Source organism: Anser anser (assembly GCF_964211835.1).
Source record: "Anser anser genome assembly, chromosome: 5".
In the NCBI taxonomy this organism is placed as follows: domain Eukaryota; kingdom Metazoa; phylum Chordata; class Aves; order Anseriformes; family Anatidae; genus Anser; species Anser anser.
Window position 1 is genome coordinate 31930707 of NC_139725.1, and position 18315 is coordinate 31949021.

The 18315-nt window shown below is 40.6% G+C and overlaps 1 protein-coding gene across 11 annotated transcripts in view; it reads right to left on the reverse strand.

Moving 5' to 3' along the window:
• Positions 1 to 18315, reverse strand: part of MIDEAS (mitotic deacetylase associated SANT domain protein) — a 79686-nt gene that overhangs the window by 25390 nt on the left and 35981 nt on the right. For 9 of the 11 annotated variants that reach the window (XM_083839279.1, XM_083839271.1, XM_083839269.1 and 6 more), the window contains one exon: positions 4856 to 6539. In XM_083839279.1, the coding sequence (XP_083695405.1) occupies positions 4856 to 6310 (1455 nt within the window). In that variant the 5' untranslated portion in view covers positions 6311 to 6539. Of the gene's footprint in view, positions 1 to 4855; positions 6540 to 7762; positions 8336 to 8369; positions 8480 to 18315 lie in introns of those variants that run through there. The other 2 variants (XM_083839272.1, XM_083839270.1) reach the window with 2 other exon arrangements.

The window sequence follows — 18315 nt, forward strand, 5'->3', positions numbered from 1 at the left end:
TTCTTATAACTGGAGCTTTTGAGGTTTTCTGTCCAAAAAGCCTGAAGAACAACTTCTCAGCAGAATCAGCAAGGCACAACTGCAAGCCAGCTCGTTTTACATTGCTATTACAGCTTCCATGTCTTTGCTTTCTTTTACTCATGCAAACCCTAGAAAACAACTCCAAGGACATAGGACAGGAGGCTGAGTTACTGAACAAGCACATGCATACTGGAACACCAAATGACTTCAGGTACTGTTAGACAAGTGATTTCTGCTGCTTCAAATGACTATCCACATGTTCATTCCACTCTAGGACCAACTTCAAAGCAGTTGCCAGTTCACTTGGAAGCCGGATGTCAAAGGACAACTTTCAAAAACAGTCCCCCTCAGGGATGCAAAGGCCTTCTCAAGCTATGGTGAAGTGCAATCTAGAAGCTGTAGAAGATGCTCCTTTTGGTGTTTCAGAACTTCTCTCAAACTTAATACTCTGTTTGGAACGCCTTTGGATGCAATTAGGTATGCAAACTCATTTTCTGTGAGTGACAACCTACCGAGGAATTTACATCAACAGTTCTGCGCTGTGGAAACTAAAGCAACGTTATCTCTCGGGTACGATGAGAGGTCTCCAGCATGGGCTTCAGCAATTTTGCAGGTTTACTTCAGGTCTTGAAAAAGAATCTATTGTGTGCCACTAAGAATATCTAATCCTGATAAAAATATAGCATAAGAAGGTTCTGTTGTAAGGTTTCAGACCTCTCCTGTCATTTCACTGTGGTTACAGATCAAGTCAGCCAACTTCTTCACTGATGAGCAAGAGAACATGCTCCAGTTGGCACACAAACAAACAAACAAAGATAACCAAAGGACTAAACTGAAGTCTCACTTCAATACTACATTTATATGGAAGGAAGTGCAACTTCACTGTTACAAGATCCCTCAGCCAGAGCCTGAGGCTAGGGCTCTGGCCTCTCGGAGAGACCAAGTATTTTTTGTTGCTTTTCAGAGCAAACAGGTCCACCCTGAAACATTAAGCCTTCAAAAAAGTTAGGTGCCAAGATCAAGCAAATAAAATCAATCATAACAAGGAGATTGAGGACTCCCCCCTTGCAAGATCTTTTATTAGAATAAGGCTAAGTGTGCACAGAAATGTTTATCCCATAAGCAGTGCTGTAGTTTGGAAATTTAACTGCTTCTGCAGACTGGAGATATCATCCCCCATTCCACAACAATGAAACCGAGAACTGAAAAGTCACATTTGGCATCAGTTGCCCCAGATTGTGCTGCAGAAGGAATTCACAGGCTTTGAGAACCGCCCTTCACTCCAGAATGATGATACGCACCTGCACTTTTTCCCCTGAGATTACCAATTTTGGATTTGGAGGACATTCATCATGCTGCCAGATGTGTCACTCAAGACCACTACCTCTAGATAGTAAGTGGCTCTTGCAAGTTTTTTGTAGCCTCCATTCAGTACTTCAGGAAAGAGGCAAACAAGGATGATTTTTTTAAACATAAAAAAAATAAAATAAAATCACCTGCTGGCAACAGATGCCTACTTCCACATAATCCAGTCCACACCTGAAGAAGCAGCTCACACACAGCTTCATGCTGCTACACATGGCCCTACATGCATCAGGGAGACCCAAGCTGATCATCACCTCACTACTAAAGCCTAGTTATCTAGGTTAGCTCTGGAGTTTTCTTCCAGCAGTGACATCTACAGTAGATGGCTTTGCACTGAAATTAAGAGTGGTCTGTGGCTACTTGTACTGATACTACATTCTTTAGACTGCTGCAGAGAAAGGTGCTGTTCGTAATCAGGTGACTGGTTTTTGCCTCGTGTAGCTAGCACTACCACAAACACTCCAGTAAATGCTTTATGGCTACCTGACAGAACAATGACAGCACAAACAAGTAACAGCAATACGGATATGTGAAAGAGCATCAGTTCTGACCAAAATACAAACCTCAGATACTTCCTGCATGCTACACAGATCTCTGTAGGTCAAGAAACATGAACTAGTTTCCTGACTGCAAGGAGGAAATTATGGCAGCTAGTCACACACAAGATGCCATGTTTCTTTGGCAGTATGATGGGATAACTACGCCCCCTTTATTTCTAAGGCTGGGAGGTAACCAGCAAAGAACTCTCATCCTTGGTGATGGGAGAGACAACTGCTTTTAGAGAAAATAGGAAGGAGGAGACCAGAACAGTAGAAGAGAGAGCGAAAAAGCACTACTGGGAAATTAATATCAATAGCTGAGATAGCCTCAAGGATGCTCTGATCCACAGCACTGAAAGATCACACATACCTACTGTTTACTAAGAGGGGACACAACTGATTTTTAGATCAAGCCATTTGTTTCAGACCCCTGAATAGTTTTCTCAGCTGTTTGATTATGGTCAGAGGTAGGCAGAAAGGAATCAAACAAGGGACAGGACCTTCATTTGCAGAACTGCTAGGGATTTTCAGCCAGTTCAGCATTTCTGTTACAGAACTGGTGGCAGGAGGGCTGCTGGATAACTCCAGCAACCACAACTTGTTGCACTTCTATTTAGACTCCTGCATAAATATTGAAGGATGCACTACCGACCTAGAGTCCTCCAGTAGATTCACAGAAACCCACCAGTCATTTTATTATTGACCATCTCTACCCCTCAAGTAGTCTCTAAAAAATTTAGATTTCAGAGAAAAAACCCAGTCGTGACAGCTGGAAGAACTGTTCCAAGGCCACTGCTGTGACCAAACAAGAGACCACACCAGCCTTAGGAACTCCTGCTAACAGTAAGGCAGCTTCTCTCAGAAGTCAAATTGAAGCTTGCTCATGAAGGAGGCGAGTTCAGAACTGAGATTCCGCAATTTTATTTTTCTGTTTTGTTTTGTGCATGTGGCAACTGGTCCTCTGCTTTAGAATTGGGACACGTGCTAAAGCCACATGGAAGAGAAAAGAGGCAGGGTCTACAACCTCTCTCTCTTTTTCACAAAAGAGTATTTAAACCCAGACATCTCTGAGAAGATCATTCCAGATCCGAGATTTTTTTTCCATTGTTATTAAAGAAAACAAATGACACCACCTTTTCACATGCAGCAGAGTTATATGTGAAATGAAACAGTAAAGCTAAGGTTGGAGAATTTGCTGTAGTCTGTAGGCAGCAATAACCTTGCCTGAAAAAGACAGACACAGTAGATGGGCAGCTCTGGTGCAAAGTGTCATTTGTGACACTGCACGTATATATTGACACTGCTGTTCAAAATAATGTTCTTGCATAAGGTACACGCACCTACATTGGAATGTTCAAACTAGTTCAAATTAGGAATATATCTTCTTTCATCAATAATTTAATCCTGTGGCTTACTTATATAATCTTCACATAACGCATACTAAGGAAGGCTTCTAGGTTGTTTGTATCAGAAAGACACTGGTAAGAGAAGGACACGACTCTCCTGTAAAAGTTTTCTTTTTCCCCTCATGTAATATGCAACCCCCTTAATAGATGTAGAGTTCATCAGACACAGGGTAAGAATTTTAACCTCTTTCAAAACCTCATCCTGAAAGCCTGAAGAGATCTGAACATAAGAAGTTCTTCGGCTAGTGCAATCATGGCAGCAAACAAGCTGCCTGTGAAAACTGCAAAGAGCAAACGAGCGTCTGACAAAACTTTTCTCTGGTCTTTACATTATGAATCAAGCTACGAGCAGCCATGCCTCCAAATGAGTAATTTTCACCTGTCAGGCCCTTCTAGATGCTGTTAGCTTTCTCTTGCCACTGTGTTGATCAGACTGCAGTGCTAATTGTAGGCCTTCCTGCAATATAAACATGCAACGGCTGGAACAGAAGCAATTAATAGTTCACGCTGCTAACTACTTCTAAGTTTTATATTAGATCTTCTGGTGGACTGCCTGTTCAGCTGGACTTAGAGCAACATGGACTGAAGACTGCATCAACAGCCACTGGCTGCTGTGAAAGAAATGGAGTAGGCTATGGATACTTGTCTCGCTGTTTCTTAGTCCAGTTCTTTTACTCAACCACCACATCCCTCTAAGGAAAATACTGGAAAAAACAGCCACAGACAGACTAGGAAAAAAAAATAACAAGGAAAAAAATTCCCTTCCCTTTGTTGTCTGACTGGGCAGCAACTGAAGCGGCAAAACTGTAGGTAAAAGTAGCTCACGCTCTACCACCCATATTTCATCACTCTCTGGCAACAGAACTTCCAAAGAAAAGTGCATCTTAACTTCTCATAAGAGGCACTCATTGAAAGATTAGCCAAACCTTACCTGAAGAAAACCACAAAAAACACCTCATAAACAAACAAGCAAAAACCAACTCCATAATCCCATCACTTGCCTCTACTGTGCTCATTTTGACCCTTGCCATCTTGTCATGGCAAGAGAAATACTGAACATGCAAGTAGCATATAATTTTAGATAGCACAATTTAGAAACACTTCAGCCTCTAAAAGTGAAAAATTAGTAGGTAAGCAGCAGTTTTAACATAAAAGGAGGAGAATGTTAAAACGGTCAAAAGATAACAAGTGAACTGCTTATGCTTGTTGCTCTAAATTCCTGATCAGCTTGAGGCCTAAGCAGAAAACATCTGAATTTTGAAGTCCTGGGCTAAAATCACATTCGGTACTAGTGAAGTAAAACTGCCCTTAGGTGGTTTCACTGCACTAGAGCTATTCTCCCATGCCTGTGAGTTGCAGTAGCTGAACTTACATCCCACAACTCTAGAGCTGCCCTTGCTGCACTACAGAACTTCCTGAATCAAGATACCATCCTATCCTGCTTAAGTACATTAATTCCTTTGCATTTCGGCCCTACTGCCTAAACCAGTCCTCATACTATATTGGCTAGGATGTGTATCTTACCTTGACGTTCTGAAGAGAAGCCAGCTCCACAGCTTTTTGGGCCAAAGTTAGCAAATTGGCTTCTTGAGAAACACGCCGTCTCCTTCGTGTACTCTGGATTACACCCCCTCTAACACCCTGAAAGTCATTAGTTCTCGGAGTGTTTTCTTCAGCTGCTGCTGTCTGTTTCTCCCCATCTCTACCGTTCTGGGCCACGGCTTGCCTCTCTGTTTCCATCTGACTCAGTTCACTGTTGACCAGGGCGTCCTTCTGCCCCAGATCCATCCTCTTGGGGTGTGAATAGCTACTTTTGTTGTGGGCCAGCGATTCAGGCGGCTGCTGCAATGGGACCTCTTGCTGATGTGTGTGCCAGTGATGGAGAAATAAATTGCTAGATTGTTCTTCTGCCTGCTTGGAAGCCAACACGTCTCCTGCAGACGTCATCAGGACACCTTCTTTGGAGAGTCTCCGTGACCTTCTTGGAAAGGGAATCTGGGTCTGAGGTAGCACTGTCTGTTGGTTCTGCTCTGTTAGAGCCTTGAATAGTTCCTGGTTCCTCTCTGTTTGCTGAAACTGGTGTGCCATCATGTGATGCTGAGGTGCTGCAGCTGCCACATGAGGCTGTGCTATGGAAGCAGTTTGCTGTAGACTGAAGGCTTGCGTAGCAGCCTGTTGCTGCTGCTGTTGAGGATAGAAATTTTCAAACAGCTGTAGTTGGGGAAGAGCTTGCTGTTTTTGCTGAGCAGTAAATGCCGGACTGGAAGAAGCTGGGGCTTCTTGAAAGACATGCAATAATTCAGGAAGACCTTGCTTCTGGCCTTGGTGACCGAATGCAAGTTGGAAAGGCTGCAATGGCAGACTTTGATTCTGCTGCTGCTGCTTCTGCATCTGATGAAAAGAATTCATTTGTGCTTGCTGTCTAACCAGGGCTTGCTGTTCCAGCTGAGCCTTCTGGGACATCATTTGCTGGACAGCATCTTCATACAAGTCCAGCTGTGACACAAACACTCCTTTCTCTTGATTTCTTTTAAGGGCTTCTGGGTGGCCATAGAACCCTGGGGCACCAGCATTGGAGTGGGGTCCTTTTGGGTTGCCCCCAAAAACCATACTGTGGTTCCACATTGCAGGTGGAGACTGCCAGTGGGCATCACCTCTCTCCGGCAACCGGTTTCCCATTAGTGAATTCTGCCATTTGACAGCTGTCACTGGCTGGGACATCATCATCGATTCTCCCCTATCTTGATTGTAAACAGAGTTCATCAAAGCAACATTGTTGGGGGCACTTGTTAATCCTCCCGTGTGAGGAATCTCCATGGTTTGGGAGACTGGTATATTCCCTCCATGACCATAGTACTGGCCTTCTTTAAGCTGCTGCTGTGGTTCTTTTGATGACACAGCTATATCCTGTTCATTAAAATAAGCAAGTCGTTTCCCAGTCCTTTTGGTTGAAGACTTTTGCTGAGTCTGAAGATTCATGATTCAGTCTATTCTCCCAGCTGCACACACTGTATTTACAATCCACCCATCCCTGAGGTTGGGGGAGAAAAGGCACGTAAGTCTGTCTTTTCCATTCAGTTTTAATAATAAAGGGCAGGAAAGACGTCCAGATGAAAGTACATCCACTTCCTTTTATTTCGCGTGCTTCTCACACTTCTTTTCACTCTTTGTGGTTCAGAGGTCAGCAGGGTCCCCTTAGTTACAGGTCCTGAAACAGAGAAGCAATTGGCATGAATCATCAGCAAACAACTGGAATACAAGCAGTCATGCAATAAGCAATGATGTGCATGTCTGTCCTGTTTCTGACGGAAATGAAGATCAGTGCAATATATCTAAGAAACAATAGATATGACCTGCTAAGAAAATGTAAGACAAGCTAGTTTTACAAAACAGATATATTATATTTACATAATGTAACTCCCAGTTGCACACAGACTTCTGACTAATCCCTCAAACTCATTCTTCATTTCTCTTAAACACTCTCTCTTCTGGGCAATTATTTCTATGTCTTCCTGTAGCCAGGAAAATCTGAACTCAAAATCACACAGGAAAAAAATAAATTAAAATAAACTGATGACTGAGCAAAGAGAAAAATGATGTGTCAGGCCACATTTCCCAAAGACATTAAAAACACACACACGCCAAGGCTGCACACACAGCAAGATGCTACATTCAGCGTTTTGAAGGAAACAATCCAGCAGCAGCCCATCATTTCTTCCTAGCCCCCAATCATTACAGTTGCTTTCCAATTTAGAACTGCCCATCAGGCATCCAATCGCTGCAGACAGGGCCTGCTCAACCTGTTGCCCTCTCAGATGCTTTTTTCAATAGCTGAAAGCAACTGCTCCTGTTCAGGTCACACGCGTGGCAAAGTAGTTCTGGCAGATTATCACAACTGCTCCTGAAAATCATCAAACATCTGTTGTTGTAAAGCTAAAAACGTAACAGGAGAAACTTTTTCCAGAACAAAGAGCCTAAGACAATTCCACCCTTCTGTTCCCTGGAAAAAAGCTAGCCACAAACTCAGGCTTTAAGATCATCGTTTACGGGATTAAGGTCTAATGCATGCATATAATACACGTACTAGTGTTTCTATTAGGACACCTAAAGCCTTTTAAGGAATTTAGTTTTAAATTTAGTAAAATTGTTAAACTAGTAACACCCAAGTAACAATATGCAGGTCTCTATTACTATCTTTTTTCGATATACATTATGTTCCACTTCAAGTCACACTGTGCACACGCTTCAGAAAGGTTTTAAGAGATCATTAAAAAAATTCTCATTTTATTGCATCCGCTTTGCTATAAAATCATGTTTCCCTTGACTACCGGGTATAATTCTCAAGCTTCAGAGGCACAGGCGTGAACAATTATAGCAATGTACTTCTTCAAGGATTCTGCAAAACCTGAAAAAGTTTAGGGACTCCCTTACCTGAGATGAACTGGTCACAGACAACTGTGGGAGAACCTCCAGTAAAGCACCAATTGTAGGCATGGACTAAAAGGCCTTAAGTCTCAGAGAATAAAGTCTCAGGAATTTAAAACAAAGAGAAACATTTTTCTTGACTGATGAAATGAAAGCAGGTCTGTACATTCACTAATACCTATTACTAGAATAGTACATTTCATTCCAGAGTCACCAAGTAGTTTTAAAAAAATCTGCAATTTAGGGATTGACTGCAGGAGAAATCCCTTCTTCCTGTATATGAAAAGGCAGGAGGTTTCCTATTCGTACTGCGTACATACCAGAAAATTCTCAAGAAAGAACAAGGCCATTTCTTATAAAAAACTGCCCTTGAATTTCACAAGTCCACACAAAGCAGGGAAGACTAACACATACACACGCCACTTAAATCTGCAAAAAATCCTTTCATCTCTCTACAGAAAAAGAAAAATAATAAAACAGAAGTGTACAGCTCGCTAAAGTCCTGTAACTTGAGTCTCCTCTAAACGGATATGGCTACAGTGCAGATTTTAACACTGGGGTGGAGTTGGGAGTGTGATGAGGAGGAAAAGACAAAGGGTTTAAATTAACTTACGCAATTTCCACATTGGAGGCCAGGCTTGGCTTCAGTGCTAGTGGAACCATGGGCCTGTGTTTCACAGAGATGTGACTCACTTCCTCAGTCTGTTACATAGCTGTTCCCCCCCACGCTCCCTCCCCCTTCGCCCTGGCTACAAACCATGGATCTCTGCCACCCCGTATCACAGAGCCAGGGCGTTCCTTCCTTCTTCAAGCAAAACTTCTCAGCTCATTTACCAGTCCTCTTTCAACAAGACAAAAATAACTCTAGGAGAAATTGTGGACGCATGAGATGAAAAAAAAACATCATTAAATTGCAACTAGTGCACAAAACGAGGAAAAGTTTATTTGATGAAATCCTCTATCAAAATGTCACAATGAGAGGAAAAAAATATCCCACGACAGGAAACTTGATCCCTGGTAGCGAAAACATAGGAGGTGAAAATGTTGCTATATGCCTCTCGAGAATGTTAATATTATTCTCTCGCTTTTTGCAGCACTGCTAGAAATTTAACAGAGCTAACAGCTTAATGACAATACCTTAGTAATACTAATAATAATGGTTTATGATATTATCTTACTTTTTGAAATCATCACAAAATATTTTTCTCTCCAAATCAGACCTCATACCTGCTTTCCTTCCACTGATGTTTGTGTGGTTTTTGTATTGATCAATCACATAATTATCATAGAACAACGTATTTGTTTTCTGTATATCAGAACACATTACCACTAGAACAAATTTAAACCTCTAACACAACCTTTAGATCTCTGCTGAAACAGATTTGCTACTCTTACGCAGCACTCAAAAGAAAGAACCCCAAAGCTGGGGAACAACTTCAATGATCCTTGTTTTTAACCTTTAAAAATGAAGCAAACAAACAAAAACCAACCAAGGCAAACAAAAAAGTGGTGATTGAGGTCTGCAACCACATTCAGAAGTATTCAAAACACCTTTAGCAAGACCTCTCTCAGCTTTCAAAGTGTTGCATTTACAGAGCTCTCCAAACCTGCACTTGTTGTGGATCCTCCACTACTAGATCAGAAACCATAGGTATTACAAAGTCTATCTTGGACTGGTTTAGAATTATATTTGTCTAGAAAAGAGATGTAACAAAAGTATTAAGAAACAAAGTTTACCAAAAACAAGTAAGTTCAGAGATAACCTAAAAGAGGAAAAGGAATATGTATGTGCGTGTTGCAAAAACAGGCTTCTAAAAATATTGTGTGCCTCTTACAGAAGTTACCTTGTTTGTCACTTGAGAAGATTGTAGTCATTGAAGAACTGAAGTTACAACAGCACAGAACCCAAGACAGTGAAAATGACATTACTGGGGAGGAAAGGGATTTAAGGTACTTTGAACAAAACACAGCGAAAAATCCCAGCTCTCCCAATTGCATGCAAAAACAAATCCTAACTGAGAAGTCTCCTCTTGGAAAAAGAAGGAAAAAAAAAGGATTTAGCACATTTAGTGCTATCTGATAAAACATCACAAAATTAACATTTTAAAATTTATTTCAATATAGGAAACAGCTGGAAAATATCTTGAAAGTCATCATAATAATAATAGTCCATAGTTTAAGCTGAAGTTATAGATGTTCAAGCTGCAGCATGACTATGCTCCAGGAAAGCTCACACTTGGCAGCTTCATTGGCTGAGCGCTGCTAGCTCTATGACTAAGCAGGCTTCCCTCCCTGAGGTCAAGGGACAAGCTCACATTATCATCACCCCAGCCAATTATCTGCTTTGGGGTTTCTTGTTTTGTTTTACTTTAATTTCAGCACAAGAGTCGGCCTGAAGTAGCACAGTAAAATGGCAACACACTTTCAGGCTTAAATGTGCTTTGGAGCAGTGTGCTTCTGAAGAGTTTTTACCTTCAAACAAAGCACAGTGCCAGGTATGATACCATAATTCCCAGAAGATAATGTGTCTTGCCTCCAAATATACTGAGGTGTTACAATATACTGCATTGCTTTTACATTGCACAGGGAAAAAACAAAACCTAACATCAGTACATTTAATAACTCTAAGGTTTGGCATGCACCATATCAGTTAATTTCGCTTCCAGTAACTCCTGGCATGTAAAGGACAACTCAACCTTTCTTCAGAAAAATATGAATTGAATATCACCTCCTTTAACACTGCAAATATTTTAAGACTTCTAAGAATTCTTCTGTGGTGCAAGGCTTTCTCTTCTAGATGAAAAAGAACGTCAAATCAGATACACGTAGAGCCAACTGATACTTATGCAGCATTTCCTGGAATGAAAAAGCATAAGCAAAGTAACCTATGGCACCTTACTGAGAGAAGTCAAGGTTAGCATTTTTTAGCTAAAACTTCTCCACCATATCTACGCTAGAGCCTTATTAAAGATACCATAAATACAAAATGCAGCTGGGATTTCAGAAAAGTCAGCTGAAAGACTTTAGTATATAGCATAACTAAAAAGGTCCCTGCCAGCATCCAGGACGCTGTTCTCAGCTACAGTAATTTCAAGACACAGAGAGCCACTGAGAAGTGCAGGGGACAGGCATTCAGAGCCACTCGCAAGGCAGGTGCCAGCCCTGAGGTTCCTTTAATAGATTTTTACTCAATTGAAAGCAGCTTCTGCAGAACTGTTTAGACATCTCTACCCATTGCAACCAGCTTATCTCAGTTTATCATTAGCCTAGAGAGTTTGCTATAAAACCTTTTTAATTTCAAGTATTTTTCTTAACTTAAGAATAAAAAGTCTATGTGATTTGATGGACAAGTTAAAAAACATTGCAACCATTTCCTATAGAAAAAAATATCTCCATATAAAACTTTTTGCCTATATATTTAACAACCTCCCACCATTATTTCTTCTCCTTGTTTACATACTGTCTTCCATCAGGCATGCACATATTTCACAATTCCACACACCAAGTTCACGACCTCACAGGCTGAAGTAACGTTAAACACTACTCTTCAGCCCATCTGTGAGGGTTGTGAAGTCCTGTCCTTTGCTTAGTTCATCTGCTACGCCCCCTATACTTGGCACGATAAGCAAGTTTAAATGGTGCAGATTCCTAACATCCTTTGAGATTGTTTCTCTGACAGAGAACTGTAGAAATAACTTTGGAAAGACCCTGACCTCTCCTCAAACCTTGACAAAGTCAAGAATGCAGGAAATTATAATGAATGGTAGCAGACATTTCTATTTCATTTTCTATTTCATCACTTTAATCCTAGCTTTTAATATTTTAATTTGTCTTTTTCATGTGATAAATTAAAAAAAAAAAACACGTTGATGAGTGCTAGGTAATGTACCTTCTCAGCCTTACCCACAACAATGTTGTCAGTTCCTTGCAGGGAATCTGTCAAATTGGAGTGATGAGAATAAATTCCCGCTAAATCCTCCTGCTGCTAGCAACTCAGATTACTGATCTTCCTTTAAGAAGCTCAATCACTTAGTGGTGATCAACAGACTCCACAAATAATTTTACCACTTAAGTCAAATGTAGCAAGCTAGTCAGTGTCCTAAGAGAGCAATCTCACCCCCCCCCCCCTTGAATTTGCTCATTCTTATGGTCAAATCCCATATTTATGAAACAGGTAAAAATCATGACACACATTTAACCCATGAGGAACAAAGAGGAACTAAGTCATTTCTAAGATCATGCAACAAACCAGGTCAAAAATCATAAAACAGATACAGGACACTAGTTACCAGTCTCCCTCCAAATCAAGAAGAAAACATTGTTTAAATCTATGTGCAAGAGGTAAAAATTGGATATGCTATTTACATTCACACAGCAAGGGGAAAGAAAATTCAATTCCTCCAGTTCAATAGCAGGACAGGGAGAGTTCAATAATGTAGGTTTTGGTTTTATTTGTAAATGGCTGGAGATTTATCATGCATCACAAACAAGAAGCTTATTCTAGCTAACAGAAATTGGCCCCTATGAAACCGCCACCACTTATTGCAACAGTCTCAAGTACAAACCAAGGAAGTGATGAAAACATAGGACAGTTTTTGCGTTTGGTGGAGGATTTGCAATGCTTTTGCACAGCTTGTCCATACCCTATGTATATGACAACAGCGACAACAGCTTCAATCTCTTCCGCAAAAGCCTCTCCTACACACATAACTTTGTCACATTTTCTTCCAGACAGTTAGCAACATCAGAATTCCTGCAGATTGTTTGCAACCACTCACTCACCACCTTCAGACACCTTCAACAGGAAGGATAGCAGCACAGCTTTCCAACAGATCGCCCCAGGACAGAACAGAGAAAGCAGAAAATAGACTATGCTTGTAAATTCCATGGAGCAAAGCACAGCAAGCTACCCGAAGGACAGGGAGGGGAAAGCTCAAAGCAACTGAGAAATGCACCATTGTCCAAGAAAGACAAAAAAGTAAATGGAAGATGAGGGTTAGTGTCCCCTTCACCTTATTCTGTATTGTAGAGCAGTTGCCACAGATACTTAGAAAGCCTGTCTCTACAGGGAGAAGTGTATTTTCCAGGAGCCTAGCACCACAGAAGAGCAGCAAACGAAGCCCAAAGTGAGCAAACAAGAATAACCAACTGAACAGTCTCAAGCTTAAAAGAAGATAACTGCAAAGGACTAGAAGCAAATATCAATCCTTCTGACCCCACCTGATTAAGAGACTAACCCGGGGAACTGTATCAGATGGAAGTCCTAGGAATCAACAAAGCTAGAAAATGGGGAAGGCTTACTGGTTCAAATGGCATTGCTTTGCAAAAAAGGAACTCTACAGGACACCCATAATTGGGACAAAAATATCAAAGGAAAACAGCTTCACAGACAAATAAAAACAAACAGGAAAAAACAATCCAAGAAGCTTGACAACTTCCACTGTTGCCTAAAGGTGCCTGCCTGGAACTAGCAAACACATACCTAAATTCTCAAAACAGAAGTTTCCAGACAACAATTCTATGAGGAGGGAGTTCTGTGCCTTCAAGGAACCTGCCAAAAATAAGCTATACATTTGTGTTGCCTTCCTCAATTCAAGCTATAAACTGAATATAAATTTTGGAGGATCGCTTTTCAATCTCAGGGATTTTCCACCAGCCTGGCAAAATATGGCAAAAATTTCTGACACTAAAAGCTCCACCAGAACAAAATCAGCATGGATGAGGAAGAACAACTATTAAAGAAACAGACTGGAATACTAAAACTTAAAAGACTTAATACTTAAACAATGAAGGAAAAGAATAACTGAGTTGTTTTTAAATGAATTGACAATGTTGTTTCTAGCAGCTGTTGAAAAGGTACAACACTGAATACAAACTAGATTCTCAGTTTAATTTATCCAAGCAGAAGTATGAGTGGTATTTCTGAAATAACTGAGGTTTTGCCCACCCCTCATCTTGAGAGAACTCAACATTCATGATTTGCACCAGACTCTTATCTTTGTCTTGCACAGTAACAACACACAGTTCTTGGAGAGAACTAGGAGACAGAGACAGCGACGTAAACCATCCTTTTGTAAACAAAAAGGCAGGAAAGCCCATCTTTACAAATGGCTTTAAAACAGAGTGCAGAATTATACTTGAACCAGTTAGATACACAACACATTCCTAAAACTAGTTAATGTTTATAAACTGTGCTGAAGTTCGCAATATTTATTATAATCCACCATCGTGACAAATGCTGTGATCTGAAAAGGCTTAAGCAGCCTTAGAGTGCAGAGAGCGCAATTAAGGAATATGAAACACTGCTTTCAGTCTTTTGTAAAGTTATTATTCTTTCCCACTGGAAACGGGTTAACAGTTCTAATTGTAAACTCTCAGATAGCTATTTTAAACTTTTTTGTTTGGAGCTGTCAGGGAAGGCAGTTGCTAGCAACAAAGACACCAACCAAGGACTCAAACATACAGGAATTACAGAAGGCTCTAAAGTCAGAATGGCAAAGAGCAAGCCAAAAGCTTCTCCCTGCACTCGCATTCACATAGCTGACATAGCCACAGTGCATCCTTCCCCCTAAATGCCTCCCTTGCCACAAACACACCAGCTGCACCGCTGGGTGGACACATCCCAGAGACAGAGCCAATCTCTCCGCACTTTTGCCCTGAGAAGAAAACACATCTGAATGTGTTAAGCTGCAATAAGAAAGATTGCTGCAGGTTCATTACTTCTCCCTTGACCTCACCTCTCCAACACTTCAACACAAAGGCAGGCATGTGGGTGCCCTGGGTACAGAGTACTGAGCTTTAAGTGCTTCAGATTCCCTCATGGCTTTGCAAGAGGTAACAGCCTACAGACAGGGGTAGGGGAAGGTGAAAGGTCATAGAGATGATGATACTTTCCATTTCCAGAGGTTTCTTTGTGAGATATACAAATGCCCTCAATACCCTGCTCTTGGCAGAGACACACTTGACACCAACAAGCAGGCATCAGTCACATGTGGCTGGCTGGAGAATAGCTGTGACTAACGCACAGGGAGAACCTGAGAGCAGCTGGGATCAATTTCCAGCTCTGCTACAGACATGCATCTTAAGCAAGCCATTTCAGATCCATTCATAAAATGAGAATAATACCTGAAACCCAATACACTGATATTCATGAAGTATTTTGAAGTCATAAACGTGATATTAACAGTATCCACTGATATGCTGAACAGAGATTCTACCACAAGAGCTTAAAGTCGAATGAGAGACGCGATACAAGTAGTGATAACCAAAGAAGAGGGAGGGGTCCACAAAACTGAAGGAAAAAGGTCACACAAATATTAACATACAGTTGTTCTTTTGCCATATACCTCAGTCTGCCCAGGAATATCTTTCTGTTTCTCAGCAGTTACCTAACCTGAAGCAGTGGCGGTCATGGTTTATCTGCATCTCCGTGTGCAGCCAGCCAGATGCCAGGACTGACTGAGCTCATCTGTTAAAAAACTACTCAAGTAGAAAGTCTTTAATAGCAGAGACAGGACTTCAGTTCAGATTTCTAACATGACGTATGTCTTTAAAGAAGTCCTGTGGCCACTGTTGAATATAAAAGTCTTCTTATTGTGCTGGTTCTTTACACCAGGTTCTTTGCCAGCTATAGAGCTAAGTAAATGAACGTTAGTTAATTCTGGGGGTAGGAGCAGCGAAAGACTTGGGCAAGCATGACCATCCCAGAAGTTTAAAGATTCCAGGGACCTAGAGAAGAGTCCAATTCCTTCATCTTTAACTGAACAATCAGAGCATCCTTCAGGCCCTTGGATTCAGAACTCCCTGCCAGTTACCTGCCCAAAGCCACACTCTCCTCCTTTTAGACTGGGGGATTTAAGTGAAGGAAGGGAAGAGAAGATGGCTGACGCCAATACTGGATCAAACGCAAAGTTAGTTTCTTCCATTCCCGTAGTGGTTCTTTTGTATCCTTACTGACCAGTGCTATAAAGCACTTCAACAAGTGGATGTAAGCAACATCAGCCTTACTCAGAGCAAAGTCAGCAGCTTCCTGAAAGAATCAGCTCAACAATCCTACCTGACACCAAACAAGCCACCTGCCCTGCACTTCATAAACAATACAGAAAATGTCATTCAATAACAGCAAGAAGAAAACTAAGAACCTTTACAAAGCTATATTAAATTAAATAAAGGACTCAGTTTTTAGTAAAAGACAAAATCAAGGTCACATTGATCACGTTTAATATGACAGAAGAAAAAAATAAAAAAGCTTCTGCATTTATCCACCTGCATGTGGAATTCTGTGAGAGTTAAGCAGATCAGAAGTACAACACGCATTTACATTTCCTTCTGCACTTACACAGTTCACTCTACAAGTACTGGAACAGTATAAATACATTCTAATTGAAGTGACAACATTCTAGGTCACTAACCCCCATATTACGCTTTAAATAGCTGTATTTGCTGCAGATACTAAGTATATAATTGCCACTAACAGCAACAGCAAGTCCTTCCCACTTGAGAGAAAGGCCATAAATTATTGGAAAGTCGCACAGCACCTTACTAGAAAAGCTGATAAGAGGCTCAGTTCTAAACACTTTACCACTTCCAAAAGAAATTGCTAAGCATTAAAAAAATAAAATCCCCTACATAACAATTTTCATTCTCAGAACAAAAGGCTGATGAACTAATCAGCCCTTCAGGTGTATAGATTGAATTAACCTGATCCTCCTACATTGAAGAAAGAAATTCTGAGACTGCTGCTCCTTTACAACCATAACACATTTAGCAGACTCTAAAGGATTTTTTTTCACCAGCTCGATAACGCTTATTTCAAACAATTTACTGGTTCAACTTCCATCCCACAGCTTCTGATGACTTTACTATTTTTAACACATCTCCAGAAAATAAGAAAGAATGGCCAGCCTCCTGTCAGCAGGCTGACATTTGTTAGACAGCTCTCACCTGCTGGAAAAATATCTGGGAGCTACGATTCAATCGAGGCAGAAAAACATTTTCAGTTTTACATTGTACAAATCTTTAGTTTGAGGAAAGTAGTAAAAGGAACTTGCCCACAAACAAACTTGCAGTTATTGGACTACTTATTGTTTATATACTACTTCGCAATGGCAAAAGCAATATATTAACACCAATTCACCCAACCTCATACCGTACATAACATGCAACATACTGTATTTTTAATAGGGAAACAGAGAGGCGGTGACCTGTTTTGCACTGAAGGGTAGCCAGCAATTAGCCAATAAACAGATTACTCTCCTGGAATTTCTTGATCTCAATTTTGTCCACTGTTCACTCCTTCATACTGTGCAACCATAGACTGCATTTGCAAGATGTCATGTAAAACATCTCCATTTTGATCAGATGCACTAAAATCCAGAAACAAGTACAGAACACTACTGCTTAAAATATCCTCTAGAACTCTCCCCACCTTCATGTAAATATTAAAGCTATTTTGATATAAAATTATAATGTCTTCTAAAACACATAAAAGGTCACCCACCCATATCTGTAGGAAAGCTCTAGCATTAGTATATACGGCAGCATCATACTACAGATCTCTAACCAATACTCAGAGCAGGTGCAGTGTTCTGAAATGCTGTGGTGCAGTCCAAAAGCTCTGCCTGAAACTGCACGTTAAGGTGAATGTCTCTGGCATTTCTGTAAATTGAACTGAGTTTTATTTACATATTTAAGAAAATGACAACACTAGTCAGGTATAATCTCCTTATTGTCCATGGCTTCATTTCTTGTGCTGTAGTAGAGAAACTGAATTACAACATTTTCTATTTCATGCAGGCACATGGCCCCATAAACAAAGTATAACAGCTCCATATACTCTTTAATGCATTTACTCTGGCAACGCCTCAGCAAAGGAGGGAACTATTATTCCCTTTTTATTGAAGAGGAGTAAGTCAGAGAGAGGCTAAAAAATGACTTGTCTTAAGATGGCTACAACAGAACAGGGAACCGAACTTGGGACTTGCAAGTCTCAAGCTACTGCCCTACCCTTTTAATCATCTTTAATCTCTTATTCAATTTGAAATCCCATCCTCAGGTTGGCTAAAGCGCAAATGAAATCTACCTGAAACATTTCTTCCTATTTCAGTCTGCCCATAATATTTTGTGAACTGCCACGCATAATAATACATTCAAGATTACTTTAATAATATATAGCAGTCAATGCAGGTTTATTATGGATCTAAGAATATTTTTCTGGCTTTTATTAGAGCTGTCGTCTATAAGCCATACATGCATAGTGATACGCTAGCCTTGGCTGTATTAGTGCCCAGGACACACACACAGCAGCAATTCAGGAATACCATGCAGACCTATTCAGCTGCAAGTGTGACGTTAAGAGTAATTTTGTCTAGGGCTTAGCTGACAGCGCTGAATAACCTCCTCACATCCTCTCCCTGCATGCAGAAACAAGTTAAAATGAAGAAAGAAGGAAATATATTGATTTATAGCTGTAAATTGATCATCTTTCATATATTTTTTTCATCTGCTTAAATTACCTATGATCACCATGACCATAAAAGCACACTTGGGAGTACAAGAAT